This window comes from Bos taurus, chromosome 18 (assembly GCF_002263795.3).
Source record: "Bos taurus isolate L1 Dominette 01449 registration number 42190680 breed Hereford chromosome 18, ARS-UCD2.0, whole genome shotgun sequence".
Lineage (NCBI taxonomy): Eukaryota > Metazoa > Chordata > Mammalia > Artiodactyla > Bovidae > Bos > Bos taurus.
In genome coordinates, this window is record NC_037345.1 from 53,066,667 (window position 1) to 53,085,381 (window position 18,715).

The 18,715-nt window shown below is 53.4% G+C and overlaps 1 protein-coding gene and 1 non-coding gene across 4 annotated transcripts; one reads left to right on the plus strand and one right to left on the minus strand.

The window, feature by feature from the left end:
* Nucleotides 1-7,691: 7,691 nt before the first annotated feature.
* FOSB (FosB proto-oncogene, AP-1 transcription factor subunit) lies at nucleotides 7,692-14,645 on the plus strand. Of its 3 annotated transcripts, XM_059876884.1 has the most exons (5): nucleotides 7,692-8,372; nucleotides 10,299-10,619; nucleotides 10,870-10,977; nucleotides 11,985-12,149; nucleotides 12,290-14,645. In XM_059876884.1, the coding sequence occupies exons 1-5, from the start codon at nucleotides 8,247-8,249 to the stop codon at nucleotides 12,290-12,292; spliced, it is 723 nt and encodes a 240-aa protein (XP_059732867.1). In that variant the 5' UTR covers nucleotides 7,692-8,246; the 3' UTR covers nucleotides 12,293-14,645. The 3 variants fall into 3 exon arrangements, with proteins under 3 accessions (XP_059732867.1, XP_024834236.1, NP_001095718.1); NM_001102248.1 differs by having other exon boundaries at nucleotides 8,222-8,372; nucleotides 11,985-14,645; XM_024978468.2 differs by lacking the exon at nucleotides 10,870-10,977 and having other exon boundaries at nucleotides 11,985-14,645.
* Nucleotides 14,646-17,200: 2,555 nt separating this feature from the next.
* Nucleotides 17,201-17,287, minus strand: TRNASTOP-UCA (transfer RNA opal suppressor (anticodon UCA)). Its single transcript has one exon. It is a non-coding gene; the product is annotated as a tRNA-Sec (tRNA).
* Nucleotides 17,288-18,715: the final 1,428 nt, after the last annotated feature.

The following is an 18,715-nucleotide window of genomic DNA, read 5'->3' on the forward strand; positions in this document are numbered from 1 at the left end:
AAGGATTAAAAGGAACTCGAACTGTTTGGACAGCTGCCTGGAGGAACAGAAACTAACCTGAGTCTTGCAGCCTGGTGGGATCTGGGGAGAGGGGATAACAATAGCAATAATAATATTATACAACTTGCAGGCTCTGATGGGGCACTGTGAGGAATTTCTGTCTTATTCTCAGTTCTATCCCCAGCGTCTGGAGAGCCTGACACAGGAGAGGTGCTGAGAACATGTGTTTGAATGGCTGGTTGAATGAATAAGTTAATGAATGAATTCCATCCCATAACAATCTGTGAGTCCTGATCTCCAGGGGAGGTGGGGAGGTCCCGGTGGGCTGCTGGGGCTGGCCTGGGGTCTGAGCCTCTGGAATCTGCCTCCTGCCGGTCCCCTAGTCCGCTGTTCCCACAGCTCAGGGGTGTGGAGGGCGTGGAGGGGGCCGGGAAGGGAGTGTCAGGCTGCCTGCCGGCCGCCAGCCCTGGAGAGCTGCCCAGAGTGTCTGCAGGAGGGAGAGGGTAGCTCTGGGCCTGAGTCACACTCAGAGAAACCCCGGACGCATACCTGGCCGCTGACATCAGACCAGGGCACCCCCGGCGACCCAGACAAGCCGACTGAATCACAGGCGGAATTCAGCCACCCCGGGTGCGGGCACGTGGCCCACTGTGACACCCCCCCCCCATGACACCCCCGCGTGGCTGTCTGGCTGTGGGGGCCAGGCAGGCCACATTCAGGTCAGTGAGGGGGCACAGGCCTGAGTCAGGGATGGGGCAGGTCCAGCCTGAGACCACCCAGTCCAGCCACAGGCATCCTCAAGGTGCAAGAAGGGGAGGCGGGGGAGGGGGTCAGCCGGTGGGGAGGCCCCTGGGCCGTAAAGAGGAAACCCGCAGCGGGTATGACTGGGAGGCTGTGGGTTGTGGCTAGCAGTTAGATGACCTGCTAGGGGTGGGATGGGGTCTGGGTGTTTGCGCAGAGAACAATGGAATCACCCTACGTGTGCTCAGGCACGCACGCATGCACGCACGCAAGCACACACACACCCCAAAGTGGGGAGGCCCTGCCTCCCCCACCCACTACCCCAGAGCCCCATTACCAGTGTCGGAACCAGTCTTCACTTCACACAAACCTGCAGGTTGGGCAAGTTCCCTACGGACTCTTGGCCTCAGTTTCCTGATCCATTGAATGGGGCTAATAATAATCACTGCCATTGCAGCTTACACTTACAGGGAACATATTTTCTGCCAGGCACTGTTCTGGGCATTTTTACATACAAACTCATTTATTCCTCAAAACGCTAGGAGGGAGGTGCTGTTATTATCTCCACTTTACATATGAGGAAACTGAGATCAGAGAAGTTGCTTGCCCAGAGTCACACAACTAGTGCCCTCCTTATAGTGTATCAGAAGACTTAAGAAAATACAGCGGATCTGTATGGAGCAACTGGCACATGGTTAGTTTTCTCAAGTGACTGCCAGCTATTATTACTACTACTACTATTTTCATTCAAAGTGCAGCTGGAAAGGTCTCCAAAACTGTTATCCTTACCACCTTGGTCCGGTCCTTCCTTTTAGCTTCCTGCAGGCTCTCCTGCTTCCTCTCTTTGGTCTTGGATGTCTATAGTAGGGAGAGAGTGCTTTCACAGACTCCCTCCTTATCTAAATCTTTTCAGGATTTGACAGTAGTTGCCCAGACCCACCTCCACCAGGAAGTCCTCCTGACTTGCTCAGGCCTCCCTAAGCACTCCCATCCCCCCAATGCCTAGAGCAGTTATAGCCAGTGAAACACCATCACACTGTGTGGGTCTGAGTTGGGATGGGTGAGAGGTTGGCTCCCACAGTGACGGGGTTCGCAGGGCCTCTGGACCAGGGCCTGACACAAGTCAGCATCTGAAAGTAGCCTCTGCTTAGCAGTGTCTGCATGCCCTCACACGTGAAACTGCGTGTGTGTAGCTGTGAGCATGCGTGGGAAAGAGGGTACACAGAAATGGGATCTGAGTGTGTGATGCTGTATCCCTGTGTGCCTTGTTCTGTAGGTTTGTATGCAACTCTGAGCAAGACTGTGAAGCTTCCTTGTGTCCGACTGACTTGGAGGCGGGAATCTCCACACAAATGTGGGTAGCTAAGAAATGCTGCCAGTCTATAGCCCTGGGGCCTCTCCGTGGCAGTGGGGGTGCCTAGCTCTGCCAGTTTGTGTGTGTAGAGTTGTGGCCTGTCAGTATCTGTTGTCTACACATTTCTGCAGTGTGTGTGCATGAGAGTGTGTGTTAAGCTCTGTGTGTGATTGTGTGTTCGTTTAGTTCTTTGTGTGCATGCACATTTGTGTTGTCTGCCTGTGTGTCTGTCTTTTTGTCTCCACAGTTTGGATTCTGTAAACCAAGCCTCCTCCTTCCCACCCCTGACGAATGTGTCCACCTCAACCCTGGGAAGACCCAGGGTCACCAGCTCAGCTGGGAAAAGGCAGGGAGGACAGACAGGCGACTGTTTATCAACACTGAGAGCCAAGTCCCTACACCCGTGTACAGCCGTGCTGCCTGTCAGTTAGTCTATAGCATCTTCCCCCTTCAATCCATGAAATGGCAAAGGAACAGATATGTTTCTGTCCAAGGCAGTCTGTCAGAGTTGATAACTGAGTAAGTGAGTGGAAGATGAAGAATCATTTAATCAACAAATATTTACTGAGCACCTGCTGAGTACCTGGCACTGTGCTGGGGAGGTGGCTGTGACTTGGACAACCTCGACTCAGGTCTGAATAATAATACACCCCAATGAAGAAGAGCAGATTGTCCCCAGAGAGTGATGAACCCAGACAGGCATAGAGGGGAGGGGGGCTCTCTAAGGGAAGGGTGCTAACCCAGGGAGGGCTTCCTGGAGGAGGGAACAGAGGAGCTGAGACCTGGAGGAAGAGAGTATGAGCTAGAGGGAGGAAAAGGGAGCATGCTCCAGGCAAAGGGAAGAGCACATGCAAAGATCTGAAGACCAGGGAGACAGACCACACGAAGAAGAGGAGGAGGAGGCGAGACTGGGGTGGTCGGCCCCAGCCAGGTCATGCCAGACTTTGTGGGCTGTGGTGAGTGAGGAGTTTGAATGCAGGATGCAGGGGTACTAAGGGCAAGCTAAGAGTCCCAAGTCTGGACTGCTCTGCTTCCCTGAAACTCCACAGACACCGCCTCCAGGAGGCCTCCAGGATTGCTCAATGGAGAGTGGGCCCAGCCAGCCAGTAACACTCACTACTTAACCCTGGGCCCGGAGGACCCAGCAGTTACTAACCAGCTCAGCTCTACCCTCTTGGAGGTCGCAGTCGCCGCAGTAGAACCTACACCCACACATGTGCACCCTCTCCACTCAGCATCAGAAACTCTCACAGACCTGTCTTTTGGAGCCAGAGCCTTGGAATCACACAGGGGCTGCCTGGAAACACAAAAGACTACATCAGACATGCATTGTAACCAGATTCCCTAGCTGGTTTGATTTCACAGAAACAGCTGAAAAACCCTGTTCTCAGGTTTAACGTCCCTGTGCCTCAGTTTCCTTCTCTGTACAATGGGGATAACATCAGAACTTACTTATGGGGCTGATGTAGTGTGAGGATTAACTGAGAGAATTCATGTGAGCAGAGCTAAGTGTTTACTTCCCGTATCTTCCTCCTCTTTTTTTTTTTTTTTATAATTTCATTCATGTATTTTGGGCTGTGCTGGGTCTTCTGTGCAGGCTTTCTCTAGCTGTGGGAGTGGGGGCTACTCTTTGTTGCGGTGCTTGGCCTTCTCACTTGCGGCAGGGTCTCTTGTTGCAGAGCACTGGCTCTAGGTGTGTGGGCTCAACAGCTGCGGTCCCCCAGCTCTAGAGCACAGGCTCAACAGTTGTGGCACAGGGCCTCAGTTGCTCCACAGCAAGTGGGATCTTCCCAGACCAGGGATCAAACCCATGTCTCCTGCATTGGCAGGCAGATGCTTCACCACCGAGCCACCAGGAAGCCTCTCCTTGTCATTTTCACTATTAAATTTCAGAGCCGGAAAGGACTTTGAGAGCCCATGGCCATCCAACCTTCTTGCCCTATGGGTGGGGATTCTGAGGAACACAGTAGCAAGGGTTTTGCCAAAGGAAGAATGAAAGAATGAGGGCTCCCTTTGGCAGAACTGGGCCTCCCGGGCTGTTTACAGGATGCTCTGAGCAAACGCAGCTGTCACTGCTTCCCCACCCCCAACAGGAACAGGAGGCTCAGGGTCCCCCTGCTCCCCATCACCTGCAGAGCCCAAGCTCTTGGGAGCCAGAGCAGGGGTCCTGCCCTCTCCCCTACACTCAAGTCCTCCTCCTCCTGGAAGCTCCCTGGAATTGAGCCTCATGGAGGAAGACTTGCCTTGCCCCTGCCATGTTGCGAGGGCAAGGTATGCATGTCTGCGTGTATGCTCGAGTGAGACTGTGTGAATGTGAGGGTGTGTGTGTATGTGTGTGTGTGTGTGGTATGTCTTCAAGGCCAATTTTTCCCTTAGGTGCAGAGGGCATGGTACTAGGACCTATGATAACTTTAGGGGCCCATATAAGTGTTTAATTGCTTTTCTTTGGTTGGCCAAAAAGTTCATTCGGGGTTTTCCGTAACATCTCCTGGAAAAACCCAAACAAACTTTTTGGCCAACCCAATAAAATCCAAGAAGAACTGAACTTCTAGGTTAAGTGAAGTGTTTTAATATTCAGTATTTGTCTTTATATCAATGCAGTCATGAAAAAATACTTTTAAAGATGTCTTTATGGAGAAAGAGGCCCACAAAGGCAAAAGTACTCAGGACTCATGAAAACTGCAACGTGATCTGGCGTGTCTGGTGGCTTTGTTTTATTTTTTATCATTATTTATTTTTTAAATGAATTAATTTTTTTTTTTTGGTAGCACAGCATGTGTGATCTTAGTTTCCTGACCAGGAACTGAACCCATGTACCTTGCCTTGAAAGTGCAGGGTCTTAACTACTGGACTGCCAGGCAAGTCCTAGGGTGGCTTTGTTTTAAAAACAAAACAAGCCCCTCCATTGTGCCAGGCATGTTCCAAGATATTCACTTCACATAATCCTCTCACCAGCGTCATAAGCTGGGCACTATTTCTCCTCTTTTCCAAGGACAGAAAACAGGCTCCAGACTTCACCAGCTCAAGTTCATCCAACTACTAAGTGGTGGGGTCAGAATGTAAGCCCAAGGCGCCTAGTTTCTGGGTCTGCCTGTGGGCAAGGGGGCGGGGGGAGGAGGGTCGTAAATGCCCAGTGCCTGCATGAGTGTCACCATCTGCCTGTGAATATGTCAATGTACATAACTCATTTAATAATAATTAAAAGCAGGGGCTACATTCTTATCCTAGCTCTGCCACTAATTTGCTGTGTGACTCTAGACAAGTGACTTCACCTCTCTGGGCCTCTATTTCCTTGCCTGTGAAATGATAGTTCCTACCTCATAGGAGTGTTGTGAGAATTAAATAAATTAATACAAGTGCTCAGAAGAATTAACACACAATTGTCATTGTGTGTAAAGAGCAACCACAAGTATCTATAGTGAGGATGTGCCTGTCATATGTGTTGGTAACCATGTGAAGGTGTGTTTCTATGTGCGGGGTGTGTGTGTGTGTGTGTGAAACCTGAATGCCCAACTATGCCCCTTTGAGGATATGCCAGCAGCTGTGTGGTCATATGGGCCACCTCGGTTGGGGTATGAAGGTCTCTGGGCAGCGAGGGTAGGCATTTATGTGTCTCCTTTATCCCGTGGGAGAGGAGATGAGGGGCTTGGACAGAACAGGAATGAGGGGTCACTCCCTGTCTGATGCTGGAGCCGAGTCACTGCCTGCTGGTGGCTGCTGTGTCATCTCCTAGTCCCCTCCCTACTCCCAGACTGGTGGCAGACAGAGGGGGCGTTGGCGAACGAGGTGTTTGAGGCTGTGCTTTTTTCTCAACCTCCCTGTATTGAGCCCATGTCCCTTCAGCCTTCCCCATCTCCCTCCCTCCTCCCCACTTTGGGGACAGGGAATCAAAAGTCTTCTGGGAATGAGGAAAGACCTAACCCCTCCAACTTGGCTTCATACCTAATGTGTGACCAGGAGCCAGCCCTCCCTCTCTCTGGGCCTGTGGGATTCAACAGTTTTAAGGTGCTTCTTCCTCTGTGCCCTGGCTGAGCCAGGCTCCAACCTGGGAGGGAAATGCCAGGAACTCGGGTTTATGAAGCACCTGGTAAGAGCCTTACCAATGGGTGCTAAAGAGTTAGAGGCTGCGGGGTCTGAAATACCCTAATTAGACTCTTGAACCACATTTCCTAACTGGATAGCCAGGTAAGCAGCTTGCTCCCACCCACGCCCCGCCCCCGCCGTGGCCCCCCAGCCCGACCTGGAACCTGGGTTATAATAGTGTATGCTGTGAGCAGACAGGGACAGGTTTGCAAGGCGTATCACTCCCCACCAATGGAAGCTGTTATTTAAATAATCCCAACACCCAGGTTCTTCAGGGAGTTTCACTGAAACAGGCAGCTCTCGGAAGTCAGGAAGAGAACGAGAATTCTGGGTTTGAATTTCTTGAGATGAGATCTTGGGCAAGTCGCGATCTATCCTTTTCCTCTTTTATAAAATGAAGATTTTCCTCCCTTAAACTTCTGAAGCTGTACAAGGATTGAAAACCTTGTATTGAAAGGCTTAGTACAAGAGCCAGTATCTGGTAAATGCTAAATACTTGGCATCTATTATTATTATATCATTATTATTACTATCATTTATTTCCCACCCCACCCCGCACCGCCGTCACACATATTTCTGACTACGGATAGGATTATAAAGCAGAAAGGGGAGCACCAGCAGCAGCAGGGACACTTCACCCCAAGTTTCATTCCCCTTCTCCCCCAAACCCGCGTACCTCCCAAACGCCGCACCTCTGGGGGCAGCAGGGTCCAAGATACACACTCTTTGTCCATCCGGGAAAAGTGAAGCTGAAGTTCAGAGAGAAAAAATATATATATATTTTTTTTCAAGATTGCACAACTATTCAGGGCAGAAGCTTGTACGAGCCTAGGGACTCCACCCTCACCTCCACTTTCACCGGGAGCATCAGAGTCCCACCCACCCGTCTTGGGACTCAGTTTCCCCGCCTATGTGACTACAACCACAGAGCCAGAGTCTCCTTTTGGAGATTGACCTTCCTCTCGAGAGAGGGCGCTGCACCATCAGGGGAAATGGGAGGGGGGGCCAGAGTGATATGGACCCCCCAGTTGGGGTCTCCCGCCTGGATCCTTTGCCGGGTCAGTCTAATAACCTATTAATACCAGCCCTCCCCCGTCCCCCGGGCGGCGCCTGGACTGCGCAGGCGCGGGCGGGTTCCGCAGGCGCGCCGGGTGAGCGCGCGAGCGAGCGAGCGAGCGAGGGATTCCCTCTGACGTAATTGCTAGGATACCAAACAAACACAGCCGCGCCGGCCGAGCTCCTTATATGGCTAATTGCGTCACAGGAACTCCGGGGAGACCGGCCGGGATCCCCTCCCGCCGAGTGCTCTAGAATGCAGCCCCCAAGACCCCCAAGGCCACGAAGGTGATGCAGATGATCAGATCGAGGCTAAGACAGACCTCTTGCCGGACGGTGCGGGGCTGGGTTCACAAGGGCCGGAGATATCGAGAAGTTTGCCGAGTGAGGGACGGGTGACGTCAACAAGGGGGCCGGGCCCCGGGCATATAAATACAGGCTGGCGGCTCCGAGCTTCATTCATAAGACTGAGATCTACGGTCAAGGCTGGGACACGCGGAGCTGGAACTTGATTGTTGTGGTTCTTCTTCTTGGGGGCTGTGAAATTCGGTTTATTTTCTTCCGGAAAGTTTTTGGAAGGATTCTTCTAGATAATTCTACATTTTATTTCGGAGGATCGACTTTTTTTTCGTCTTCTTTACTACTCCCTCCTCCCCCGTGGGACCCGCCGGACGCGTGGAGGTGATCGCACCCGAAGCAGATTCTGTACAGCAGGACAGAGCTTTCCGCCTCTGGGGGAGCGATCCCCCCTCGCCCCCGGGTCCTACGGAGCCTAGACTATCAGGAGGCACAGCGGCATCTTGTGGGGGCCTGGGCACCGCAAAGGAATTACACGGAAACTTTACCATTGTTGGAGCGGGACGGTGCCCCCACCCTGAGTTTCCCCGAACAGCGTACTTTGGGGACGCGCTCGGCTCACCCCGGACTCGCATCTTTCTTCCCCCACCCGGCCATAGCCTTGGCTTCCCGGCGACCTCAGCGTGGTCACAGGGGCCCCCCTGTGCCCAGGGAAATGTTTCAAGCTTTCCCTGGAGACTACGACTCCGGCTCCCGGTGCAGCTCCTCACCCTCCGCCGAGTCTCAGTATCTGTCCTCGGTGGACTCCTTCGGCAGTCCACCCACCGCCGCCGCCTCCCAGGTAAGTTCTAGAGGGCTGGGGTACTGCTTTGTATTTATAAATTTTTAAAATTCAAGGGTGGAGCGAGCAATCCCCTCACCCCAAATACAACGCGTCCAAATCTAGGATCTGACAGGGAGTAGGTTCACGGCGCACTTTGCAAACTGCAGAGTCCGGACGTGCTTGCAATTGGTTGTGTGCGTGGAGCGCAGGGAGGGAACACAGAGGGGTGAGCTTTGCGGGTGGGGATAGCGCGCCGTTCAGTGCAACGTGCGTGAGGTAGCAGGGCTGAGAACTTTTAGCCGGTTCGGGAACTGCCCCCCACTCAAGTCACCAACCTGAAGCCAGAGAGGTTAGGCAGGTGAGGGAAATCCCGGAGAAGCTTCCAGTAGCCGCCTCTCTTTTTCCTTCTCCATCCTAGCGCCTACTCCGGCGCCGGGTCACCCTGGACCCAGCGGGAAGGCGGGCCTCGAACCCTCGGTGGCGCTGCCTCCGCCTCCTGCGCGGAGACGTAACGGGGGACCCGTGCGTAACGGCTGACGCGCTGGAACCCTCCGTCTGACGCGGGGCACGCACGGCGCGTGGCGCCCCCTTCGTCCGCCCCGCCCCTGACGTCCCGGGAGCGTTCTATTTTGGAACGCCGGGCCACGTTGCTAAGGGAGGGGGCAGCTCAGCGTCCCGATTGGCCGCCGCGGCACGAGCTGTGGCCAATCAACTTTCGCTTCCTATTTGTAGGGCGCAGTTTCCTTCCCACAGTTCGTCCCCGGAACCTGTGGTTCTCCGGCACTAGGGTCTCTTTCACGGGCCTCTAGAGGCACAGCGAGGGGATTCCTGTCGCCACAGGAGCGATCTTCTGCGACCCAATGAGTCCGCAAGGACCTGGCAGGGATCCTGTCCCTCCGCTCTCAGGGTCAGAGCGTGTCTGTGTGCCAGGGTTCCTTTGGGAGACGTAGTGACCGTCACCCACCTCTCCAGGCACACACAGACACGTTCTCACTCCCTCTGCTCCGGACGCCGGGTGCCTCCGGTGTGTCAGAAAATAGGACTAAAGCCGCTAGCCCTGGGGGATCCAGCCAGGTGGTCTCCAGGAGCCCCGCCCCCTCTGAGTTTCCGGGGCGCTGATTGGCCAGTGAGCCAGCCCATCCCTCACCACGCCCCCTGCGAGAGTAGTTGAGCCTTCCGAGCAGTTCTAGGATTACATTTTAGGGGTGGGGGGCGGGGGGGACATGAGCGCTGCTTGGGCTTGGGGTCTCAGGACCTACCCCACCCCGCCTCCGCGACAGTCTGAGGGAGCCTGGCTGCTCACTTGCTGTCCTTGTCTGCCCACCGTAACCTGTCGCTTGTCAGTTTCACTCTGGGGAGAGACAATTACTTGAAACGTTGTTCTAAACTCCTAGGCCCGTCCCCCAACACTCTTTTAACTGGGACCCCCCGCCCCTGCACGGGGGTCTCATGGACCCTCTAGTCCCTTATCCCTGCGCTCAGAGGGGTGTGTATATGTGTGTGAGTGTAGAGGAAGGCTTAGCCTAAGGCCTCTCCCTCTCCCTCCCCTTGCCTCTGGGGTGGGGGTGGGGTGTTGTGGCTGTGTGTGTGGCTGTGACTCCATCCCGGGGCTTCTGTCACCCGGCTGTGTCCAGCCTCCTCCCCACCCCCCACACCTAAGAGTCACCAACCCGGGGTGTGATTCACCACCCGCTGGAACCGTGCAACCTTTCCCCGAGGAAGAAGGAGGAGGTAGAAGCCAGTTGCACAGAAATCCTCATTAACCACTGCGTCACGGTGTAGTGGAAGGGTGGGTGTTGTGGCTTTTTGCCTGTGACACACACATCCACACCCGCTGGCCCTGTGCTCACTCACCGGGTCGGTGTGTGTATGTGTGTTGGGTGTGTGTGTGTCGGTGTCTCTGTTTGTGTGTCTACGCCTGTGTGTGTATGTGTCACCCCGTAGGAGTGCGCCGGTCTTGGGGAAATGCCCGGTTCCTTCGTGCCCACGGTCACCGCGATCACAACCAGCCAGGACCTCCAGTGGCTTGTGCAACCCACCCTCATCTCTTCCATGGCCCAGTCCCAGGGGCAGCCACTGGCCTCCCAGCCCCCGGCCGTCGACCCCTATGACATGCCAGGAACCAGTTACTCCACACCGGGCATGAGTGGCTACAGCAGTGGCGGAGCGAGTGGCAGTGGTGGGCCTTCCACCAGCGGAACCACTAGCGGACCTGGGCCTTCCCGCCCAGCTCGAGCCCGGCCTAGGAGACCCCGAGAGGAGACGGTGAGTAAGGGGCATCAGAGCTTGCTCTGGGGGCTGGGGGGGAGGAAAAGAGAGAGGCAGGAACTTTCCCACTCTTGGGGTGAGGGACCACCTGCAGCCTCAATGCTGCAGAAACCCTGTCCTCCTCCCTACAGTGAGGACTTGGTCCTTTTCTGACTCCTGGGGGTTCTTGACGAAGAGGAGGTTCAGGATGGAGGGGGAGGTACACACCGTGTCCCCAGATCTCACCATCTCTATTTCTCCTACTCAGCTCACCCCAGAGGAGGAGGAGAAGAGAAGGGTTCGCCGAGAACGAAACAAACTGGCAGCAGCGAAGTGTAGGAACCGGCGAAGGGAGCTGACTGACCGACTCCAGGCGGTGAGGGTGGTCCCTGGGATGGGGTGGGCTGAGGGAAGGCTGAAGGGGGGCTCTCTCCCTATCTTCTGCTGCCCACCACCACCTGTGCCTCTGTCCTGAACTGAGAGCAAGAAGTTCCACACGTGGAACTGGATATAGATGGGGTCAGCCAGCTCACACACACCGACCCTCACATACTCCTGGCCAGTCCATGTCCTGGTTGAAGACCCCCTCACGCCCCTGACCACTTGCCTGGCCTTCACTTTATCCTGAGGGGGACCTATGAGCGACCTTTAATAGAGGGATGCTTCAGTCATACCCCTTTTTTGGCCTTGAGCAAGTGATAACCCTTTTTGCCTCAGTTTTCCATCTCTTCAACTCCTCATTGAATCTCCCAGGTTCCTTCTAGCTTTAACATTCTGGAGAGTCTGAGAAACGAAATCCTTTAATCCTATGTCAATTCCCCCACCATCTGCCCCCGCCACCTGTAGTTCGATCTTGGGCTGGGGGCCTGTGCCAAGGTGCCCCTCTATTTTCATACCCTACCTCAGTCTGAGAGTTTTCTACTTTATGCTTGTAGGGTGACCTGCTCACCTAGGAGGAAATTAGGGAAATTGTCTACTTCCCTGAGCTACCTGGTCTCTTCCCTGGGAGGCAGAGGGGAAAGGGTAATGAGGAGAATAGGGGGCATGAAAAACAAGTAAGGATGGTTGGTCCATTCAACAACCCTCCGAGTGCCTCTTGCAACCAGAGACTTCCTGTGTGTACCTGGCCCTTTCCCAAACAGCCACTGGACAGATGGGGAAACTGAGGGTCCTAGAAGGCAAGACCCCTCCCCCAAGTCCCCTGGCACACCAGGCCTCCACTTCAGGGGGTCTTTCAATCGGGAGCCGCCTTCCAGCCATGGGCCTTAGCCGTCAGAGTAGGAGAACTGGTTTCAGCCATGACCCACCTTCTCCAGTCGCTCACGGCCTTTTCCTCCTTCCTTGCTCTCCTCCGTGCTCCACCGTGGCCATTGGGGACCTCAGGAGACAGATCAGCTAGAGGAAGAAAAGGCGGAGCTGGAGTCGGAGATCGCCGAGCTCCAAAAGGAGAAGGAACGTCTGGAGTTTGTGCTGGTGGCCCACAAACCGGGCTGCAAGATCCCCTACGAAGAGGGGCCCGGGGGGCCCGGGCCGGGCCCGCTGGCGGAGGTGAGAGATTTGCCGGGGTCAGCATCCACTAAGGAAGATGGTTTCAGCTGGCTGCTGCCGCCCCCGCCACCACCGCCCTTGCCCTTCCAGACCAGCCAAGACGCACCCCCCAACCTGACAGCTTCTCTCTTTACACACAGTGAAGTTCAAGTCCTCGGCGACCCCTTCCCCGTTGTTAACCCTTCGTACACTTCCTCGTTTGTCCTCACCTGCCCGGAGGTCTCCGCGTTCGCCGGCGCCCAACGCACCAGCGGCAGTGACCAGCCTTCCGACCCCCTGAACTCGCCCTCCCTTCTTGCTCTGTGAGCTTTAGACAAAACAAACAAACACACAGGGGAGAGAGATTTGGACGAGGAGGAACTGGAGGAGAGAGGGGAAGAGACAAAGCGGGCGTGTGGTTTCCCTGCTTCTCCTGTTTGACCCTCTGCTGCCGCTGCCATCGGACAGGAGGACTTCCTTGTGTTTTGTGCCGCCTCTTGTTTCTGCCGGCCCGGCGAGGCCAGAGAGCTGGTGACTTTGGGGGCACGGGGTGGGGAGGGGATGGACACCCCCCAGGCTGCCCAGTGCTGCCTGTGGGCCGTTTCACTTGGACCCAACCTCTGGGGATGGGGGGTGGGGGCGGGAGGGATGCCCACCTTTGGGCTGGAGGGAGCGGGGTGTTGGCAGTGGGCTGTGGGGTGGGCTGGAGTTCTCTCCAGAGAGGCCCAACAAGGAGATGCCACCAAGCCCCCAAAGTGTTTCTCCTACGCCCACCCTTCCAGGGGTGACTAGGCTGGTTCTCCCTGCCGCCCCCCACGACCTCAGCTTATTTATCCAACATTTCCACGGGCTTCGATCCTCCTCCGAATTGAGCCCCCCTTTAAAGGGAAGTTGATGCCCCCGCCTTTGTTAATCTTCCTTCCACCCAGACCTAGTCTGAAATGTGAACCTCCCTCCCTGACCGTCCAGCTGCTCCGTCCCGGCAAAACTGGCTCCGATTTTGAATTTCCCGCCTCCTAAGCCTCCCCCTACGTTCAGCCCCCAGCCCTCCTTTCTGATTACAGTATTATTCTCCCCCTGCCCGCCACCCACCTCCCACAGCCTCCCCTCCGGGCCTTCCTTGTTGGGCCTCTCTGATTCAGGCAGCAGGGGGCGTTGTGATGCCTGTCCTGCTGGAGTGTTTTATACTGTGAAACGAGTTGGCCGGATTGTGGGGGGAGCCGGGTGGGACAGAACCCCTCCGGAGGGATTGTGCCCCCCACTCCCCAAAGCCTTTCCGTGGTCTCCCCTCCCCTCATCTGCCTCCCTTCTCCCCTCAAAATGAGTTAGACTCGAGGGGGTGACAGAATCGAGAGGGGAGGACAGTTATCCATCCACGTGGCCTCTCTCCTCAGGACCCCCGTCTCCGCACCCAGACCAAGCCCTGGCCTTTTTCTTTAAGGCCTGTCACCCTATCCCAGCCTAGGACGCCAACTTCTCCCTTGCCTTGGCCTCCCACAACCTTTCTAGAAAGAGAGCAACGGGAGATTGCCAGGGGGCCCGACATTTTCCCGGAGAAGATTTAAAGGCTGAGGCTTTGACCCCCACCACCCCCTAATATTTTTGGACTGGCAAACTCCAAGGGGCTGGGTTCCCCAGGATCCCAGCTTCCCCTCGCCCAGCCCCAGCCCCAATTCTCGGTTTAGGTTCCCTAACTCTGCCTTTCCCTGTGTTTCCCCTCATGAGGATTGTATCATGAGGCCAATTGGTATTTTTTAATATCGGGTGGGTCACGCCGCCCTCTGTGCTGCATGGAGAACATTCCACTGCCCCGTCCTGCGGCTCCCGCCCTGAACCCAGACGCCCCCCCACCCACTTCCGTGGCTATTTATCCCTTTCTTGATTTCCGAAAGGCACTTATATCTATTATATATAAATAAATATATTATATATGAGTGTGTGTGCGCGCGTGTGAGTGTGTGAGCGCTTCTGCATCCTTGGCCTAGGTCACGTTGGCCCTCAAAGCCATGCCGTTGAATTGGAAACACTGCTTCTGGAAACTTCCAGGCTGCCTGTCTCCGGCTGCCTCTGTCTCTAGCTGTCTCTTTTCTGGCTGTCTCTGGTTGTTTTCTGGCCATCTCTGGTTCTCTCTTTCCTGAATCTCTCCCGCCTCTGTCTGTTCTCTGCCAGTTTTTACCTGACTCTTTCCACGTGACTGTCCCTGGTTCTCCAGCCGTCTTCTGACTCTGGGTTTGTTGGGGACCTGATATTTTATTTTTGTGAGTAAGCCTGAGGGATTATAGATTTTTGCAATCTGTATCTTTGAGAATTCTGGGTGCGAGTGTGAGGCTGTGAGCAGGGCCTGCCCCTGCAGATCACAATGTATTGAACCCCCAAACCCCCCACCCCACGCTGTATTTGTGATTCTTTTTGTATTTTGCACCTGACCCCCCGGGGGCTGGGGCTGGCTGGCACTGGGCCGCTACCCCCCTCCTCGTGGTTCTGCACTGTCGCCAATAAAAAACTCTTAAAAATGTATCCACCAAGCTTCAGGGTCTCCTTGCTCCTGACACCCATCATCTGCCTTCCTTTCAGCATGAGGGAGTGAGGTTAGATTGCTCCAGGACCACACACACACACATATATGCTGGAACTCTTACTAGTGAATCAGTCAACAGCAGGATGGAGGGAGGCTAGATAGTCAGGAGGACTTCCCACACACACAGGCTGTACCTCCTCCTTGAAGAAGTAATGAGGCAGAATATTAGCCATGAGGCGTCTGATACCAAAATACTAAAGGCTCAGGGAGGTTTCCAGGTGAGGGAAGAATTTATACTTGACCATGTAATGCTCTGGGGTTGGCCTGAGCAAAAGTGAGAGGTAGAAAAAAACTCGAACGGTTGAAGATCACTCAGGTACATTGGGAGTCCTCAGGGTTACATGAATCATAAAACTTGGATCACTTTACAGTGAAGATGAGTTTCCTTTTGCTTTTTCACATGATCACATCTTCTGAGTGAGGAACATATTGGGGACAACCTAAGACTGACTAAACCAAAGATATTGCCACTTTGTCCACAGATACACTGAGCCATCCCCGTTGCAAGATCCAAACCCACTCTCATTCGCATAGCAGCAAGCACTTTGAGAATTGAAGTACTGGTCCAGAGGTTAGGTGTCTTAGTAAATGACTAAGCAGGGGGATTTGTCATGATGGAATCCCTTAATTTATTAATTAGCTCAAAAATGTACTAACTTATTAATTTCGAACTATTACTTAGTTCAAAGTCGGACGCGACTGAGCAGACGCACACAATATTATGTGCCCAGGGCTGGGGACACTGCAGAGACTGAGACAGCCTCAAACTCCCCCTCCCAGGGTTCACAGTCAAGTGGGGGACACAGACCTGTTCCCAATCAGGGATGATGTAAATTGGGCAGAGTTAGGGGAGTCCATGGGATTTGGGGGGCCCCGTGGGGGCACCTAACCTGGTCTGGGAGTCAGGAAAGACTTCTGGGAAGAGAGGATCCCTAAACTGAGTCTTAGAGGATAAACAGAGGGCATAGAAGGAAATAGAAAAAACTGAGTCAAATGAAATAGTGCAAAGAGTTGACGGGGGAGGGCTTGGTACATTGAGAAAACTAGAGGTTCCCAGGGGCTAAAACAAAAGGTGTGAAGAGAGAGGTTGAGCAGGGACCAGATTCTGCAAGCTAAAATTCCAGACTAAGTTTAGATCTTCTCTTGAGAGTATTGGGGAGCTCTGGCAGGTTTTGGCCATAAGAAATTCAAGGACAGTTTTGTGCTTTAGGGAGACTCCTCTAGCTGCCAGGCTGAGGGTAATTGGGAAAGAGGTGGGGATGAGGCAGAGGACCAGGGAGGAGGCTAGGATGAGAACACTGAGGTGTGAGGGGGTGCCTGGAGCAGCACCAGGGCTGTGGGCTGGAGAGGAGGGGAAGGATTCAAAAGACTTCGAGGAGGCAAAACAGGCAGGGTTTGGTGAGTAGCTGGCTTAGGAAAGACAGCAGGGGGCAGTGGTAAATAGTATGGGCCAAGGGTGTGAGAGCCCTGGGGTTGGAGGCCTCCCAAAGGTGATCCTGAATAAAAGGCTTCATCTTTCTGAACCTCAGTTTTCTCAGCTGCAGAATGGGCTGAAGGGTATCAGTGAGCTTATACATGCCAGCGCTGAGCACAGAGTAACGGTGCAATTATTACCATCCTCATCCCTGTTATTACAGCCATCCTGTTTCCCTCTCTGGAATACTCTCCCCTTCTGCTGACTAATTCACTCCCATCCTTCAGGTATATGTTCAACCGTTACCCTGACACCCTACCTGAACTCAGGTCTCCTTATAAGATGTCCTCATAGGTTTCACTTTCCTGCATTGGAGAAGGAAATGGCAACCCACTCCAGTGTTCTTGCCTGGAGAATCCCAGGGACAGGAGAGCCTGGTGGGCTGCTGTCTATGGGGTCGCACAGAGTCGGACACGACTGAAGCGACTTAGCAGCAGCAGCAGCAGCAGCAGCAGCATAGGTTCTGTACCTGTCTTCCCAGTAGTGAACACTTTGATAGTTGTTAATTCAATGGGGAATTAATTAATGTTTAAAGTTTGTCTCCTCCACTGGCCACGAGGTCAGGGTCAGGGTTTTGTAGTCATCAGCGTGTCCCCAAGACCGCTCAGTGCAGGGCTGGGCATGGAGCAGTCACCCAGCAGATGCTTGTTGAATATGTGAATGAATAAATGATTAAAGGAATAAATATTCGACGGTTTTATAACTGCATGCGTGATTAAATACATGAGTGGGTAAATGACTGAACAAGTGAGTAAGCAAGTGAAGGGGAGGAATCTAGAATCACTTTCTAACTGTAAATTTCCTAGAACTGAGAGTATACACGAGTTTTTCTTCATCTTTTGGTGTTCTTTGGTTTTCCCCGGGGCGGGCAGGGGTGGGGTGTGTGAATGTATTCACAGGGAAAAACTTGAGCGACGAAAAACAAAGACTGCAGCGATATCTCCAGACGCGGGTCCGAGGTCCTCTGGGCCAACTCGCATTCTAATGTCCAGTTTGGAAGAAGAAAAAGAGAAACCACCTCGCCCGAAAGGTGGAATTGAACCACTCTGTCGCTAGACAGCTACAGGTTTGAAGCCTGCACCCCAGACCACTGAGGATCATCCGGGCAACATAAAAACTTACCCGTACAGCTATATAAAAGCCAGAAATTTCTACTTTTTTACAGTTATGGTGATATAGTTTGCGAGACTGTGAAACTGTCGATTTCAACATCTATAAACTCTACCAATATTATTACGACAGACATCCTCCCAAAATGCTGCGTTTGCCTCCTATGAATTGAATCACGTCTCTTTGGAAACTGTCTCATTTGCATAGCGCCGCGCATTCTGGGAAACGGTGGTACAGGACGTGGCCCCCTCGTGTCTAGCTGTTAAAGAGACTGAAGCCCCTTTTATCCAAGAGAGAAGTCCATTAATTTTTTTAAAACAAAAAAGATTCATAATTCGGGATTCAGAAGCTTCTTTCCTGAAAAATCTGAATTCAAGTGTGTCCGTTTCCGTTAAGAGTCTGATTTAGCCCAGCCGCGGAGACTCCGCCCTGGCGGCTGTAGGGCTGGTGCGACACCTGCTGTTCTTTTGTGGAACTTCAGCGATCTAAACCTTTGAAAAGTTTATGAGCGCCTCTCGGTTCAGTTCAGTCGCTCAGTCCTCTCCGCCTCTCGGTTCAGTTCAGTCGCTCAGTCCTCTCCGACCCCATGGACTGCAGCACGCCAGGCTTCCTTGTCCATCACCAGCTCCTGGAGCTTGCTCAAACTCATGTCCATCGAGTCGGTGATGCCATCCAACCATCTCATCCTCTGTCGTCCCCTTCTCTTCCCGTTTTCAATCTTTCCCAGCATCAGGGTCTTTTCCAATGAGCGCCTACAGAGTCCCAGACACAATCCTAGGTACTGGTGATGACAGAATTTCTGTCCCCATTGAGCTTAAACACTAGAGATCATCAGTTTTTGCATTTGCATTTTATGGCCGAGGAAAGTGAGCCATAGAAACGGATAGTACCCTACCCTATCCACACAGCCCATCCACGTGGGAAAATAGAAACTGTGCCATCGTAATTACTATTTAAAACAAACCAAAAAAAGTGATCCTTTTATAATCCAAGTCGGTGATCCTTTGACAACAATGTCATTCCCCGACATGAATCTTCCCGTGTCTCCCTTCTCAGCGGAAAAGTCAAATCTCTTACCACAGCTTTACGATCCTGACGATTAGCCTTTTGCACTTCTCTGACCCCATGTCCTCCTACTCCTCTCTCCTCATATACTTGGTTTCTGGCACACAGATCACTTGCTGCAGACACCAGGCATGCTCGCTTCCCAGGGCCATTGTATCTGTTGACTCCCTTGTCTGAGTCTCCTTTCCTCCATGTTTCCATGACTCACTGCCTCCCTTCACTCTGGCCTCTGCTTAAATATCACCACTTAATGAGGCCTTCCCTGACCACCCAGTTTAAAATAGCAAGCCTTGTCACTCTGTCCCCTTCTTCTGCTGGACTTCTCTCCATCACCCTGATCACCACCTACCCTTGTCTATG